Genomic DNA, 14672 nt, shown 5'->3' on the forward strand with positions numbered 1-14672 from the left:
GGGATAACCTCCAACATGTGTCGAAAAGTGGTCGAAAATTAACTCAAAAGAATCGATGCTTGCATCAATTTGGGTGGCGGTCATTTAAATGATGTAGTGTTTCACATATAATGTCAACGTTCAAACTTTATAATAAAAAAGAAATGTCATAAACAGAAATATTTGATATTATTTTATTTACGATAACTTTTAGAACTGAAAAATGTGTCCATTTTAAGAACTGATTTAAATGATAGTTTTAATTTACTTTTTTTTTCTCAAGCTGTCCATTCACACAGCATTTGTGTTCACACTTGTTTTGGGATGTAGAAATGTATGTTGTGTGTGGGCTGGAGCAGACACTGATTTTTGGTGTAAGAAACGGAACGGGTAAAATCGATTTTTTTTTTTTGGATTTTCTGTGTCGGGATTCGCGCGCACATTTACTGTTCAGTTGTACGATAACTAAGCAACAAGAAATTGTAATGGAATTTTTTAGAACAGTTAAAAATAAGCATTTTTTACTACGGGAAGGGGGGTCTATATTCCCCGTTTAGGCGGGAGGAGCAATTCAAAAAAATGATTACTTACGAGTAAAATGGAAAAAAAAGTTAAAAAATAAGTTTTATACGTTGTTTTAACCTTCGGAAGGCAAGGCTTTCTTGCCTTCGTGAATTTAATCTGCTGTTGTTGATCGTCCCACCACCTTTTATTAAAAAAAAAAAACAATATTGAAAATGAAAATTAATTATTATTATTTATTAGGGATCCAGTATTTACATTAAAAGAAACTGTTAAAAGTATTCTTTTGAGGTTTAATAAAAAGTAGCGGGGTGATGGGTGACCCCATTTGGCGTCGGAAGGTTAAGGCCAATATTCTGTTCTATTAGCCACTTTTTAAATAAAGTGAATAGTTTTTGAAAAACGTAATTTGAAACTCAAAATTTAAGTAAAAAAAAGATTTAAAAAAATTCAACTTCAATATTTCAAAACCATTTGTTTATAAATATGTTTTTTTATAATTTGTTGCTCTCATTCATTATTAATCAAAAACTGAAAACGATATGATTTTATGTCTTAGTTTTTGAGAAAATTTAAAATAACCGCAACTACTATTTTAATTAAATTATTATTTTTTTGCTTGAGTAGTCTTATTTTGATAGTAATAATGGTAGGTGCGAGTTTGGGCGTATGCAACAGTGAAGTGTGCATGTGCATGCTGTCCCCCTGCAACCCCTCTGCTTGGGCACACTGTAGGATTTGGGGTAGGTGCTAGGCTGGGTGAATTCCACACCGAGGTATGTATGGGGGCATGCTGCCCTCCTGCAACCCCCCGCTTGGACTCAGTATAGGATTTGGGGTGGGTACAAGGTGGGGTGGGTGCATGCAGTCTCTTTTGCATTTAAATAAGCTGGATTTAAGAAAAATGAATTTAGCCTAGGTATATCTTAATCTATATTCGATTTTTAGTAATTTTCAATTTTCTCGAAAACCAGCAGACATAAAATCAAAAACAAATAAGAGCAATAAATTCTAAAAAGAAAAATAGTAAATAATCTAATGTTTTCAAATATTTTACTTTAAACCATATTTTTAACTTATTTTTGACCAAATTTTTAGTATAAAACAATTTTTTTCAAAAACTATCCATACTTTTTATTTTTTTTCCATTTAATGTACATATTTTTTTAAATTGCCCCTACCCCCTAAACGGGGGGGATAGACCCCCTCCCATCGTAAAAAATGCTTGTTTTTAACTGTTCTATACAAATCCGTCATTAAACTTTGTCGCCTAAGTTATCGTACTCACCTTGTTCAGTTAAATTGTAAGCTTTGTTGATTGCTGTACCTTTCAAGTTTACTCGATACAAGATTCAAGCTTTAACGTCACTTATTCTGATCTCTTTCGCAACTAATGTGTGAACGATTTGATGTGTTGTTAGTGACAGAATGCCACACCGGGTTTCATTACCGGTGTGCACACAAGAGGAATTTCTTTGCGCCGCTTTATAGTTCATTCTATTAGCTTTTAACTTTAAGTATATTTTTACCATTTTCGGCTTACATTTCGATTCAATATTTGCTATTTTTCGATACATGTTTACCCCAACATCACTTACTCTAGAATTATATAATTGTTAACTGTTTTGTAATGGGATGTACCTGATAAAAGAGTTACTTATAACCCCTTTTCATGGTACACTTTTTGCTTACCTTCAAAATAAAAACACTTTCAAAGACGTACATTCGCATATACTTTTTATCAATATTTTTTTTTCATTTTCTAATAATCCATGTTCTTCTTCTTTTTCTCATTCCAGCCGGGTGAGTCTAGTGGACTTTTCAAAAAGACAATCTCAAAATTGAGCACTGAATATCGTCTGCAATTCGTTTGGCCAAATGTCCAAAAATCAATTAAAGGACAGTCAAACGATGCTGTGGAAGTTCCAAAGTCTCAATCAATGGGTGCAATTAAATCATCACAAACGACTTCAATGCCAAAGGTTCATAAAAATCGAACAACAAATCAAAAAGAAGGTGCGACAATAATTTGTCGCTATTTCAATTATAATAAGCTTTTTATTCAAAATTTTAAAATATTAACTTTTTTAAACAGAAAATCCATTCATTTAAATTTAATTAACAATCTGTTTTTTGTTGTTTTTTTTTCCAAAACTAGAACTTCATTCATAGTAAATATACGTAGATAGTATTACATTTAATAATAAGGATATGTTTTTTCAAAAACAAAATCACGAAACTATCTACCAAATAAGTCCAAACCGTAAATCAGTCGAATAATATAATTGTACCTTTGTGTTGTGAATATGGCGGGATTGATAAATGGAACCCGTTTACTTTTTAAATACAATTATTTAGTATCCATAGCGTCATAGTTAGTGCGTAGGACTGTAATGCCAGAAGTATTTGCTGTTCGACTTGCTAGGAATTGACAAATCTTCCAGGAATATTTTTTGTCATGAAATGTGCTTCACAAACTATCCGCTCGCACTAAGCTAAAAACTGTAGGCCGTCGTCATTTTAATTACTATTACGTATATATATACATTCTTCTAACATTGTCGTGAAAACGGATCCAGATCCGTAAGTTAAGTCAGAGTTGGTCCCAGACATTTTTCAAAAAATGTATTTTTTGTACAGCACTTATTTTTTAATGCTTGCTGCCGAAAGAAGATGAAGATCATTTCTTCAATATGACTTTGACTTTAAATTCAGTTTAAATAGTGCGCATTACTTAACTCTTACCTTATGTATAATATAAATGAACTTTATAATTTCCACCTAACAGTTATTTAAACCCTAATTTGTTACGTGATAATGACCAATATTTTAAACATCTCAAAGTTCTTTGAGTTCAACTACCTTAAAATGTTATTGACAAAAATCGGGTGTATATAATAGAAGACGAGACGAGAAGTTATTTAATTCTTTTTCGAAAAATATATGGTTGCCTTATCATAACTTAGCATAATCCAGGATTGCCTGCATTTAAAATGTTTTGTTTTTGATAAGGAAACAAAAATTGATACCCTGTGTTATATTTTTTTTTTTTAACAATTGAAAGATAATAAAATTATCTGTCTAATACATAGAGTTTCCTAAACAAAAGTTGGCATAACATATTGCTGCCTGCATTTTATAGTTTAACACTTGGAAATCATAGTAAATTGATCCCATTTATTATTGAGTCGATTTTTGTTTTAAATGAAAGCTCATTCTTATTCGTCTAATAGCATAGGGTTCCCTCATTAAAAGTTGTCACAATCCAGGGTTGAGTGCATTTGAGATTTTAAGTCTTTAGTAAGTGTCAATTACTCACCTCCATCTGTTATTTAGCTTGTTGTGGTATAGTTATGAAAGATTATTTTTTTTCTTTCCAACTCTATGGTTATAGTGTTTTCCAGCTAAAAGAGAAGCACTACTGAAAGTATGTAATTTTCTCTCACCAAGGCCTTAAAATCTCAAATGCAGGGAACTCTGGGTTGGGACAATCCCTATTCCAGAAGACGGATATTTTAATGAGCTTTCATTTAAAACAAAAATTGACTAAAAACACATGGGATTAACTTTCTAAGCAACACTATCAAGTTCGAAACAGAAATAAATAGCCTTTTGTTGTACGACAACACCAGGTGAGGGTAACCAGGCAACCTTCTCCCGCTAGCTAAAGCCACAAGGGAAACACCAAACTAGTTTGAAAAATAAAAAATTTAAAATTACAAAATTCTTGCTTTGATTATAATTATTAGATTAAAAATGTTTAGGTTAGTAATCATGCTTATGCACATATGAGTTAAAAAAGATAACTAATTAGATTTATCCCTCAACTGTCTTACCATGGTCCTGGGTGGAAGAAACGTTTATCAGACTAAAATTTAAAAAAAGAGGTTGGGACCCACACTAATAACTTTTTGTGTCGATTTGTATAAAACCTTAACTAAAAATGTTTATAACAATATTTTGTGTGAAATCTAAAATTTTAAGTCAATATCTTTTTTTGTTATCCCATATTCAAATCAAAAACCATTTCATATTTTTTGTTTTGTTTAAGTTTTACGTGTTTTGCAAAAACACGTTTGCCAACTAAGTTTTTCTAAAAAAATAACTAAAAGTTATCGACAGTATTTTGAATATAAAAAATTAATTTTATTTCAATGTCTGTTCTTATTCCCGAGATTTTCAGCCGAAATTCAATTTTACGTATTGTAGTAGATATCACAAACGCTATTCTTCGTTGCATAAGAATTATGTTGGAGGTAAAATAATTTTTTTTCGTAAAATAATCGGGGTTAAATGTATTTATTTTCAGTATTTTTGATTTATAAAAGAAAGCTTTACTTGAATTAGTTTGGTATCACGTCACATTACATAATATAAAATTGTGTTTGTGAGATATTTTGGGTCAATACAAATTTGTATTTTTTTTTAATTTCTATAGTAAAAAAAAACAAAAATTTGAAACTTAAAAGTCTTTTATGTACTTTCTGTCTTAGTATCTCTTTACAAAAAGAAATGAATTTAAAGTCGATATCTCTACTAGTTCTTGAGATATGGAACATGAAAAAAGCTTCCCGAACGTACATACATATACAAGACACAGCGACATCTCTCTAAAAATCTTTGATTTGGATTCTAGTGACGTTGAATTGTCGATAAATGTCAAGATTTTCAATCCAACATATCAGACAGATTACAATATTTTTCTTTGGGTAATTAAAAACATGGAAAATATTGGGTGACTTTAAATATCTCACCAACCAACGCAAGCGACTTCAATTAAATTCTGCATTAAGTAATGTGACTGGATTCTCAATAAGCAAAATCTTGAATGAAATCAATATTTAAACGTTTTTTTATAAGTCATAAAACCTGAAAAAAAAATATTTTTTACTTTGAATATTTTTCGAAAAATAAATTACATACATATATTAATTCAAAAATAATTTAATGTAACAAAGAATAACGTTTTTAACAATGGCTATTATTCTTAGAAAAATAAAATCCTAAAGAAATTAATAAAATATCTTGACTTAACTTAACTCAACATATGGCTTTAAATAGTTTTAACTTAAAAAGAATATTTTTCCTACTATTTGATAAATAAAAAAAAAGAACAATTGACATTTTTCTCCTCAAAAACAACAACCTTCAAAATACTACTGAAATTTCTTAAAAATAAATGTTGGCTATAAATATCTCGAGAATTAATAATTTATCTGTCTTTAAAAATACCTCGAGTTTAGAGAAATATTGTTTTTAATATTATGAAATGATTTAAATAAAATCGAATCGACAATTTTTTTTAAATAAAAGCCTTCCAAAAATACTACTAAAATAATAAGAAAATGTTCTTTGACTCAAGTATTTTTATAACAGAATAGAATTATTGATGTCAAAATTTCTTCATTTCAAAAAAATTTAGTTACAACCTTCCAGTAGCTATAAAATGGAAAACCCACAAATATGAAGAGCACAAATAATGAAATAAGCCTGGGGACCTCGGATATCCCCAACGCGTCGGTATCGCATTACTCCCGCGCACGTGGTTTTGTAACTGGACTGCGTGTGACAAGTGAACTACAGAACAATAACAATAGAACTAATACCCAGCCTAGAGTTGAACAGTATGCACAATCTGATGCAGCTCTCAAAGCAGCTGGAAGGGTAAGATAGCAGACAAGACAATAAATGAAGAGCTATTGCGCACATACTATATCGTAACCCTACAAAAACACTCAGCTTCACGCAACTATTGTAGCACAGCACTCAGAAGTGAACATCACAGAACAACGCCTGGCAGACCAAATAAGAGCAATACACAGGAAATCAGAAGAAACACCATCAAAGAAGCCACGAAAATAGTATCAGACAACAACAATAACGATCCAGAAGGAATACAACTTATGAATCAGCTGCAATATGAAACAGACCACGACCAAGGCCAGCAAGTTACCAACATCAGTGACGAATGACAACGACAGAAGTCAGACATACCTGAAAATCCATTCAGTGATGTCGTCGAAATTTTCGACCAGCAATATAATATTAGTACCCGTGGCATGATGGTTAGTGCGTTGGACTGTCATGCAAGGGGTCTTGGGTTCAATCCCTGCCTGTGCCACCTTAATTTAAAAAAAATAATTTTCGCCGGTACTGCCTCTTGCGAGGAATTGACAAATCCTTCAAGAGTAATTCTTGTCATGAAAAAGTGCTTTCTCAAACTAGCCGTTCGGATTCGGCCTAAAATTGTAGGTCCCTTCCATTCCTGACAACAGTACTCGCACACAGGAATGGTTGAGAGTTGTAAGTCACTAGGCCCTGGTTCACAACGGACTGTTGCGCCACCCCATTTGATTTGAATATAATATTTACAGAGACATTGACTCTCGAATGAGACCCACAATACCGAAGATCAATTACTGCAAACAATTCAGCAAGGTTATTCAATACATCAATGATAAAATAGTTGCAGGAGAGATCCCCCAGATGAATACGCTTGTTAAACTGAACAGCCTCATTTACACTTCTGCAGTCACAGTATCTATCAAAATAGGCCATAAGTTAACGAATACCATTAACAGAATGAGGAAACCAAAGAAAGAAGATGCAATTCTCAGGCGGATTGAATCCAAGATAGAAGCCCTGAGAAGCGACATAGAAAGACTGAAGCTGTATGTATATGAGTGGCAATTGTACAAGAAGGCTTAAACATAAAGAGCACGGTATCTTTGAAAGACACAACAGACACTCGTGATATGAACTTAACAACTCGAACGCGGTACTAGTGATGGACACAGTAAAACAAAAGCTATCTGTGCAAGTGACAAAGCAGAGCAAATATAAGCTGTCATATCAAAGACCCCAAAACAACAGAATGTTCAAGACCCGCGAGAAAGCCTCCTACCGAACTTTAAAAACACAATAGAGCTGGGAGAAGATAACATACCGACTAAGAAGAACACCGGAAACTACTGGTCATTAGTATATTCGAATCAAACAACCCAAACAAGAACGCTGAATGGATAAAAATCAAATGAAGGCGCACTCATATGCTGGAAGAAATCCCAGTTGATCGATTAACAACTGAACAGGTTAAACAGATTATTGGAAAGCGCCCGGACTGGACAAAATCCAACATTTTTGGTTTAAAAGCCTGCCAGCTGTGCATGAAAAACTGACCCAATTACTAAACGAGTGTATGCAGGACCCAGAGAACCTACCACCTTACCTAACAAACGGCATAACCTGCCTGCTGCTAAAAGGCAGAAGTTTTGAGAACAACCCAGCAAACGGACGCCCGATCACCTGTCTACCGACGATGTAGAAGATCATGATGTAGAAGATCATGATGATATACAATCACGTAACGCACAATAACATCTTATGCGAGGAACAGAAAGGCGGCTGTAGGGATGCAAAAGGCTGTAAGGTACAAATTACTCTAGACCAGATCATACTGGAACAAACAGTAAGCCTAAGGATGAACCTGAACACATATACTATATACTATCAGAAGGCTTTCGATAGCAGTGATGGAAATATACAAGGTCCATTTAAGCATAATTAACTTCTTGAAAAGCAGCATGGCGAGATGGTGGACTAATATCGAGATACGCACCAAATCAAAACAAATACGAACATCAGAGATTATGATTAATGCCCATGTTCTGCATTTCACTCATTGTGAATACACTTTGCGAAAGTGAATTTGGGTGTTCCACAATTCGTTATCTAGAATTGGATTTTCGAACATGCAAATGGATGTTCTGTATTTCGGTTTGTTCTGTTCCATTTTTAAAACGCATTCAAATCACATTTTTTAAATTTGTGAATTGATCTTTGAAAGCTTCCTTCTGCTAGGAATCGGAGGTTTGCAGTAGGTTTTGAATTAAAGAAGGTATTATAAAAGGTTCTATTTCCCTTAGAACATATAAAAAAGCGTCTTTGCTTAATCCAAAATAACTTAATTTATCAGAACAATTCTACATAATTTTCAAAATGTGTCATCAAATCCAATATATTTTTTTCTTTCTTATTTTATCTCTTGAATTCTTCTTCCTTTTTTCATCCATCTTCAAAACAGCAAAAATTTTATTTCAGAAACAAGATAAAAATGTATGATTCTTCAGTTTTGACAGTTCGAAGCAATTTCGAAATTTTCGAATTCGATCGAATTGAAGAACATGCAATTTCATTTCACGTGAAATTGAAAAGTGATTTCAATTCACTTTCGATCGAAATTCGGAACATGGGCGAAAATGTGGAATCTTTCAAGGAGATTGCCTATCAGCTCTGTGGTTCTGCATCGCACTCAACCCACTAAGCAACCTACTAGGAGATAGCAAATATGGGGCAAGATCAAGAGCGGCACCGGAAAAGAAACGAAACCTGTTATACATGGACAATCTTAAGGCCTACCTATATAACATGAAGTTTGGGTTTAACAAATGTAAGACAGTATGCATTACCAGGGGCAAGGTGACTAAAACACAAGACCCAGACATCCAAAATATCAAAGAGATGGAGGAGGGTGAGGTATACAAGTATCTGTGGATGATTCAAAATAACCGCATTGAGAAAAGAGCTGTCAAGAACACTTTGACTAGAGAGTTTAAGTCGCGTATTCATAAAATAGCAAAAGCCAACCTAACTGGAAAGTGCATCATAAAAGCTCTGAATACATTTGCAACACCGATGCTGGAATACTAAAATGGAGCAACACTGAACTCCAAGCGATGCAAAGGAAGATCAGGACATCTTTTAAGCTGCATCATCTGAAGTCGTGCTGCGAGAGAATGATAACATCTAGGAGGGAGGGGGAGGAGGTCTCATAGACCTGTAGGCGTTATATGATAACCAAATCCAGGCACTACGCAGTTATTTCAACCTAAAGGCTGCAAGGTCAGGACTCGTAAAAGTGATAAACGAGATAGACAAGAATTTAACACCCTTGACCTGAGTGGTGACTTCGATGGAGACAGCTTGTGGGTAACCAAACCGATACACGGCCGGTACTACTTGGCAGTTAATATAGCAATAATGTTAAGTTAATGAAACTGAAGCGTTAATGATTGCTATACAAGACCGAGTGATCCCTACCAAGAACTATATGAAGCATGTGATGAAGGATCCAAATGTAGAGGATTATACATGCCGCAGATGTAGAAGCCAACGTGAAACGATAGATCATATCTTATCAGGCTGTACGTGCCTAGCTCAAAATGAGTACACGAGGAGAAACAATAACGTCACCAAAATCCTATATAAGAAGCTTCTCAAAAGTCATGAAACCCCTATTAACAACTTCCCATTCTACGCGTATGGTCCTTCACTGGTAGAGGACGACAATGTCAAAATCTACTATGATCGCACCATATATTCCGAGCATACACGGCTTCACAATCGGCCGGATATCACAATCATCGATAGGAAAGAGCGTAAGGGTGTCTTCATTGACATCGTTATTCCTGCAAGCAGAAACATAAGGCGTACGTACAACAAGAAACGTAATATGTACTCGAAGCTGGCTGTAGAAATCAAGGAAAGCTGGAATCTAAGGGAAGTAAGGATTATCCCAGTCATCATCAGAGCGGAAGGCATAATCGACAAACAACTGAAAAAAGACATAAGAACTATAAGACTAAGACAAAACATAATAGATGCCGTGCAGAAGGCTGTACAAATCGATGGTTATGTGACATAACCAGAAACTTCATGAATATAGATTAACCGACTTATAGGAAAATACATATTTTCTTTCGGATAAGGCCTCCAAAAATAAAAAATCAAATAAAAATAATAATAATAATAATAATAATAATAATAATAATAATAATAATAATAATAATAATAATAATAATAATAATAATAATAATAATAATAATAATAATAATAATAATAATAATAATAATAATAATAATAATAATAATAATAATAATAATAATAGTAATAGCAATAATAATAATAATAATAATAATAGCAATAATAATAATGATAATAATAATAATAATAATAATAATAATAATAAAAATAATAATAATAATAATAATAATAATAATAATAATAATAATAATAATAATAATAATAATAATAATAATAATAATAATAATAATAATAATAATAATAATAATAATAATAATAATAATAATAATAATAATAATAATAATAATAATAATAATAATAATAATAATAATAATAATAATAATAATAATAATAATAATAATAATAATAATAATAATAATAATAATAATAATAATAATAATAATAATAATAATAATAATAATAATAATAATAATAATAATAATAATAATAGTAATAACAATAATTATAATAATACTTATAATAATAAAAATAATAATAATAATAATAATAATAATAATAATAATAATAATAATAATAATAATAATAATAATAATAACCTGCCATTTCGTCTGTCGCGTGTCTGCTTAAAAGTATGTAGGTTTTCGTGCTATGTTAAATTTTTTTTTGTTGAATTATCAATTAATTAATTTTAAAAATTGTAAAATTATCAACAATATTTGGCATTTGTTATCGAGCTTTTTAGTCGGTTACCAATTATTTACCAATTTTAATAGCATTTCTTAAAAGTTTTATTTCTTATATAAACAATTACAAATTGGATTAATGAAATTAATTATCAATACCTTCTATTGCTCACGTCGTTGTTATAGCAAAAATTCACTGAATGTCGATTTAATTTTTCTCAAAATTTTACTCAATCTTGACAATTTAAAAAAAAAAAAATTAGTTTAAAACCAATATCTTTAAGTTTTTAAAACTTAATTGAGTCGAAAATCAATTTTTAATAGCTTTTATACATTTTTCGGTTTGGTTTTTTTTTTTGTAAAAAAGTTTTCAATTCGATTTTTCTCAAAATTTAACCGAATTTTGAAAAGAAATATTTCTTATAAGATAAATTAAGTTGGAGTCCATAATCTCAAATTTCTTAAAAGATGTTTGAGTCGAAATTCAACTTTTACCAGCTTTGAGTAATGTTTGTCAATTCGATTTTTCTCAAAATGTTTCCAAATGCTAAAAACGTTATTTTCTGAGGCACAAAATTGTTTTTGAGATTAAATCATTTTGTATTCGTAAAATTTTGGAGGTGTCAAATTTTTGTTTCAGTTCTTTTTTATTTATAAAAAAACTGTTAATTGGATTTTTTCAAAAAGACACTTGTTTGGTATCACGTATATAAAATTTTAATAAACTCTTTAGCGATTTTGGTTCGTGAGATATAAGATTGTACAGCCTACAGCTCTTCGTTGCACCTTCTCCTCCCCTTACTTTCTATGCATACGGGATCGTAGACCACTCGAAGAACTTTTCTCTCAAAACGACCCAATGTGCTTTCGTCCGTTTTTGTCATATTCCATGCTTCTGCACCTTATTCTAGGATGGGCATGAAAAGGATATTTTATAGCAAAACTTTAGTATAATATAAAAATTACACAGCAAATCGTCTGGTTTTAAAAGCGAGAATATTGAATTAGACTTTATTAATCTGACATCTATTGCTTCTCACTCTTTTTTTGCTTCTTGCACTGTTTACAATTTTACATAATAGCAATAATTCATATTATTTGATGAGATGCGTTGTGTACGCATACAATTGTGGAAACTGTGTAATCGTATTTTGTCTAGTTAACTTGAGCGTTCACAGCACAGTTCTCGTTTTAAATCAAGAAATTTATAAAAGATGTTTGACACTAAACAATTGCGTACTAAGCACTTATTTAAGTTTCAACATAATTGTTTTTAAATTTAGACAGTAGTCGCTTAAAAGCGACTTAGGAATTTCTAGTCCTGTCGGCTGTTTTCGATATCGGCAAAAGAATACTTTTATTCCAACGGTGATCGCCAGCAACAAGTAGCTCAAGCCATAGTGATTAAAATCATGTTGGCGTGTAGTACTGATCTAGCACACCAAACAAACTATGCGCTACGCTTCCAACAAAATCAAATGGAGATCTATGATATTGCACTTAGCACTGGGTCGTATTATTGAATCCGTTTATAAGCTCGTTCTTTTGCGCAATGGTTTTTATTTGTTGCCGAATAATGAAGATTGTCGAATGGCAATGGTAAATTTTCTCCGATTTATCCGCCGCCGCGCCGTGAAAGCACTTTCTAATTTTTTTGAATAACCCTTAGTTTCGCCTATTTCAAGCCAGTTTTTGTGTAAGGTTATAATAGATATAAAGCCTCCAAAAATTTCAATGCCAATGGCATTAAAACTTGGCTGTATATGTTGGTCGAACTAATAGGTGCTACTAAAAATGCAAAGAGACTTGATATCAATACAAGTCCTTTTGTTATTTTTTCTACTTTGGGATTCGCTCGATATTGCATGCTTGATTGAATCTCCTTCTACTGTCAATAGAGAACATTTTGCTTTGTCAATTGAATGTTTTGTTTTGACAGTTGTAGGGAATTCCGCTTCTTCTACTGGCAAAAGACACAAATTATGAATAGCGCGCTGTAAAACACCTCTTTGGATTTTAATGTTAGCAACACGAACAAGCCCTTAATTTCATTTAGTTACATTAACTACACGTCCCAGTTTCAAATTCGTTTGAAGCATGTTTGATTCCTTCAGCAAAAGTGTATTAAGCTTGACTGTCGGATTGTTGGATTCTGTCGGAGCTATCCAAATTTTGAACAAAGTAATTTCCTAGAAATTTCAACTGATTCGTCAATAAATCTGACATAACGCATGTTTTTAGTGCAGATATGCTACTATCAGAAATGGCATGTTATTTAGTTCTTTTTGTTTTTGACACAAACAAAATCTTGGTATTCTGATGCCACTAAAGTCAAAAAATTGTTTATTTTTATTATTGTCCAAATCGAAAGGAAGCTCATCATCCCAAAAGAAATAAGTCTTCCACAAATATTGAACAAAAAGTTTCCCAAGCATTATTGCAGGACTCAATAAACCTTAAGGATCAAATAAAAAGCGACTGCAAGGAACCACAAAAATGCTTCCAAACTCTCCAGGCAATATCCACCTGGCAACAGGAAAAACTAGATGCCATGTCCTCAGACAGGCCCTGGAAAAAGCGAAAAAGGCGTCCTCCAAATTGCAAAAATTGCCCCTTGGTGCGACTTTTCACAAAACTAATAAAATTGTCATCAGATTGAGCAAACAATACCTTGATAAGAACGGACCAAATTTGCTCAGAAATGCTGCTGTCTGAATCTCTAACAACAACAAATTTCCCACTGCGAGAAAGCGATATTGACGATATCCATGTGGCCAAGGACTTCAACGCCAAATGGCAGTAGCGGGATATGCCAACTATCGAGGACTCTGCAGGCAGCGACCATTACTAGGACTCCAAGATGAAACTTCAACAAGGTAAACGTAAACCTATTCAAGGGAGTGATAGAGGATGGTGAAAATGTGTGCTCCAAGCACAAAGACCCGCCGAAACAAAAGCTGAAGCCTCGATGCAACTGATTTGTCTCGCTTGCTACTCCTCTATGCCATCTGGGCTACGATGTCTTAAACTTCGACGTTGAAAAGCTATTTCCAACTCATCCTGTCAGGCCACCAGACAATACATCGGCCCAAAGATAGCAAATTCCATCTTTTAACGAGGAGGAGCATAGCCGTGCAGTCCCTGCAAAATAGAAGAGCTCCTCATCCAGATTTAATCCATACACAGGCATTGAAAGTTACCGCTCAAGCATGTTATTACTTTTTTTGAGCATGTTTAATAGCCTCCTCGAGAAGGTGTCTTTAATAAGAGCTAAAGGACAAAGGTGATCGAATTTACCATCGCAGGCCTCGCATGCTAGACACCGTTTCTTAGTTAGAAAAACTAAAATCACAGAGGCAGTACGGTTTCCACAGAGGCCGCTATTCTATCCTATAACTCCTGAAAACAGTAGGTACTGAACCGAAGTCGCAATTCATGTTAACTGTTGGGACACTATAAATCGAAGTTTTTTGTCAATGCATCTCAATCCAGTACGTTCTTAGTTTGATATATTTTACCAGACATGAATCGATGCTTTCAAATTATTTCACATGAACTGGTACTAGCTTTATACAAGATCCACTTGTATAAAGCTAGTACTGGAAAGTACACCAGTAAGTTTCAAATGGCTTTTCCTTACAAAATGAAAATTGTTCTTTGTTGATT

At 32.7% G+C, this 14672-nt stretch overlaps 1 protein-coding gene across 10 annotated transcripts in view; it reads left to right on the plus strand.

The window, feature by feature from the left end:
* Positions 1-14672, plus strand: part of LOC129953806 (proteoglycan 4) — a 127362-nt gene that overhangs the window by 54979 nt on the left and 57711 nt on the right. For all 10 annotated transcript variants that reach the window (XM_056067274.1, XM_056067270.1, XM_056067273.1 and 7 more), the window contains one exon: positions 2301-2517. In XM_056067274.1, coding sequence (XP_055923249.1) covers positions 2301-2517 — 217 coding nt within the window. The remainder of the gene's footprint in view (positions 1-2300; positions 2518-14672) is intronic.

This window comes from Eupeodes corollae, chromosome 1, assembly GCF_945859685.1.
Source record: "Eupeodes corollae chromosome 1, idEupCoro1.1, whole genome shotgun sequence".
NCBI classification, from domain to species: domain Eukaryota; kingdom Metazoa; phylum Arthropoda; class Insecta; order Diptera; family Syrphidae; genus Eupeodes; species Eupeodes corollae.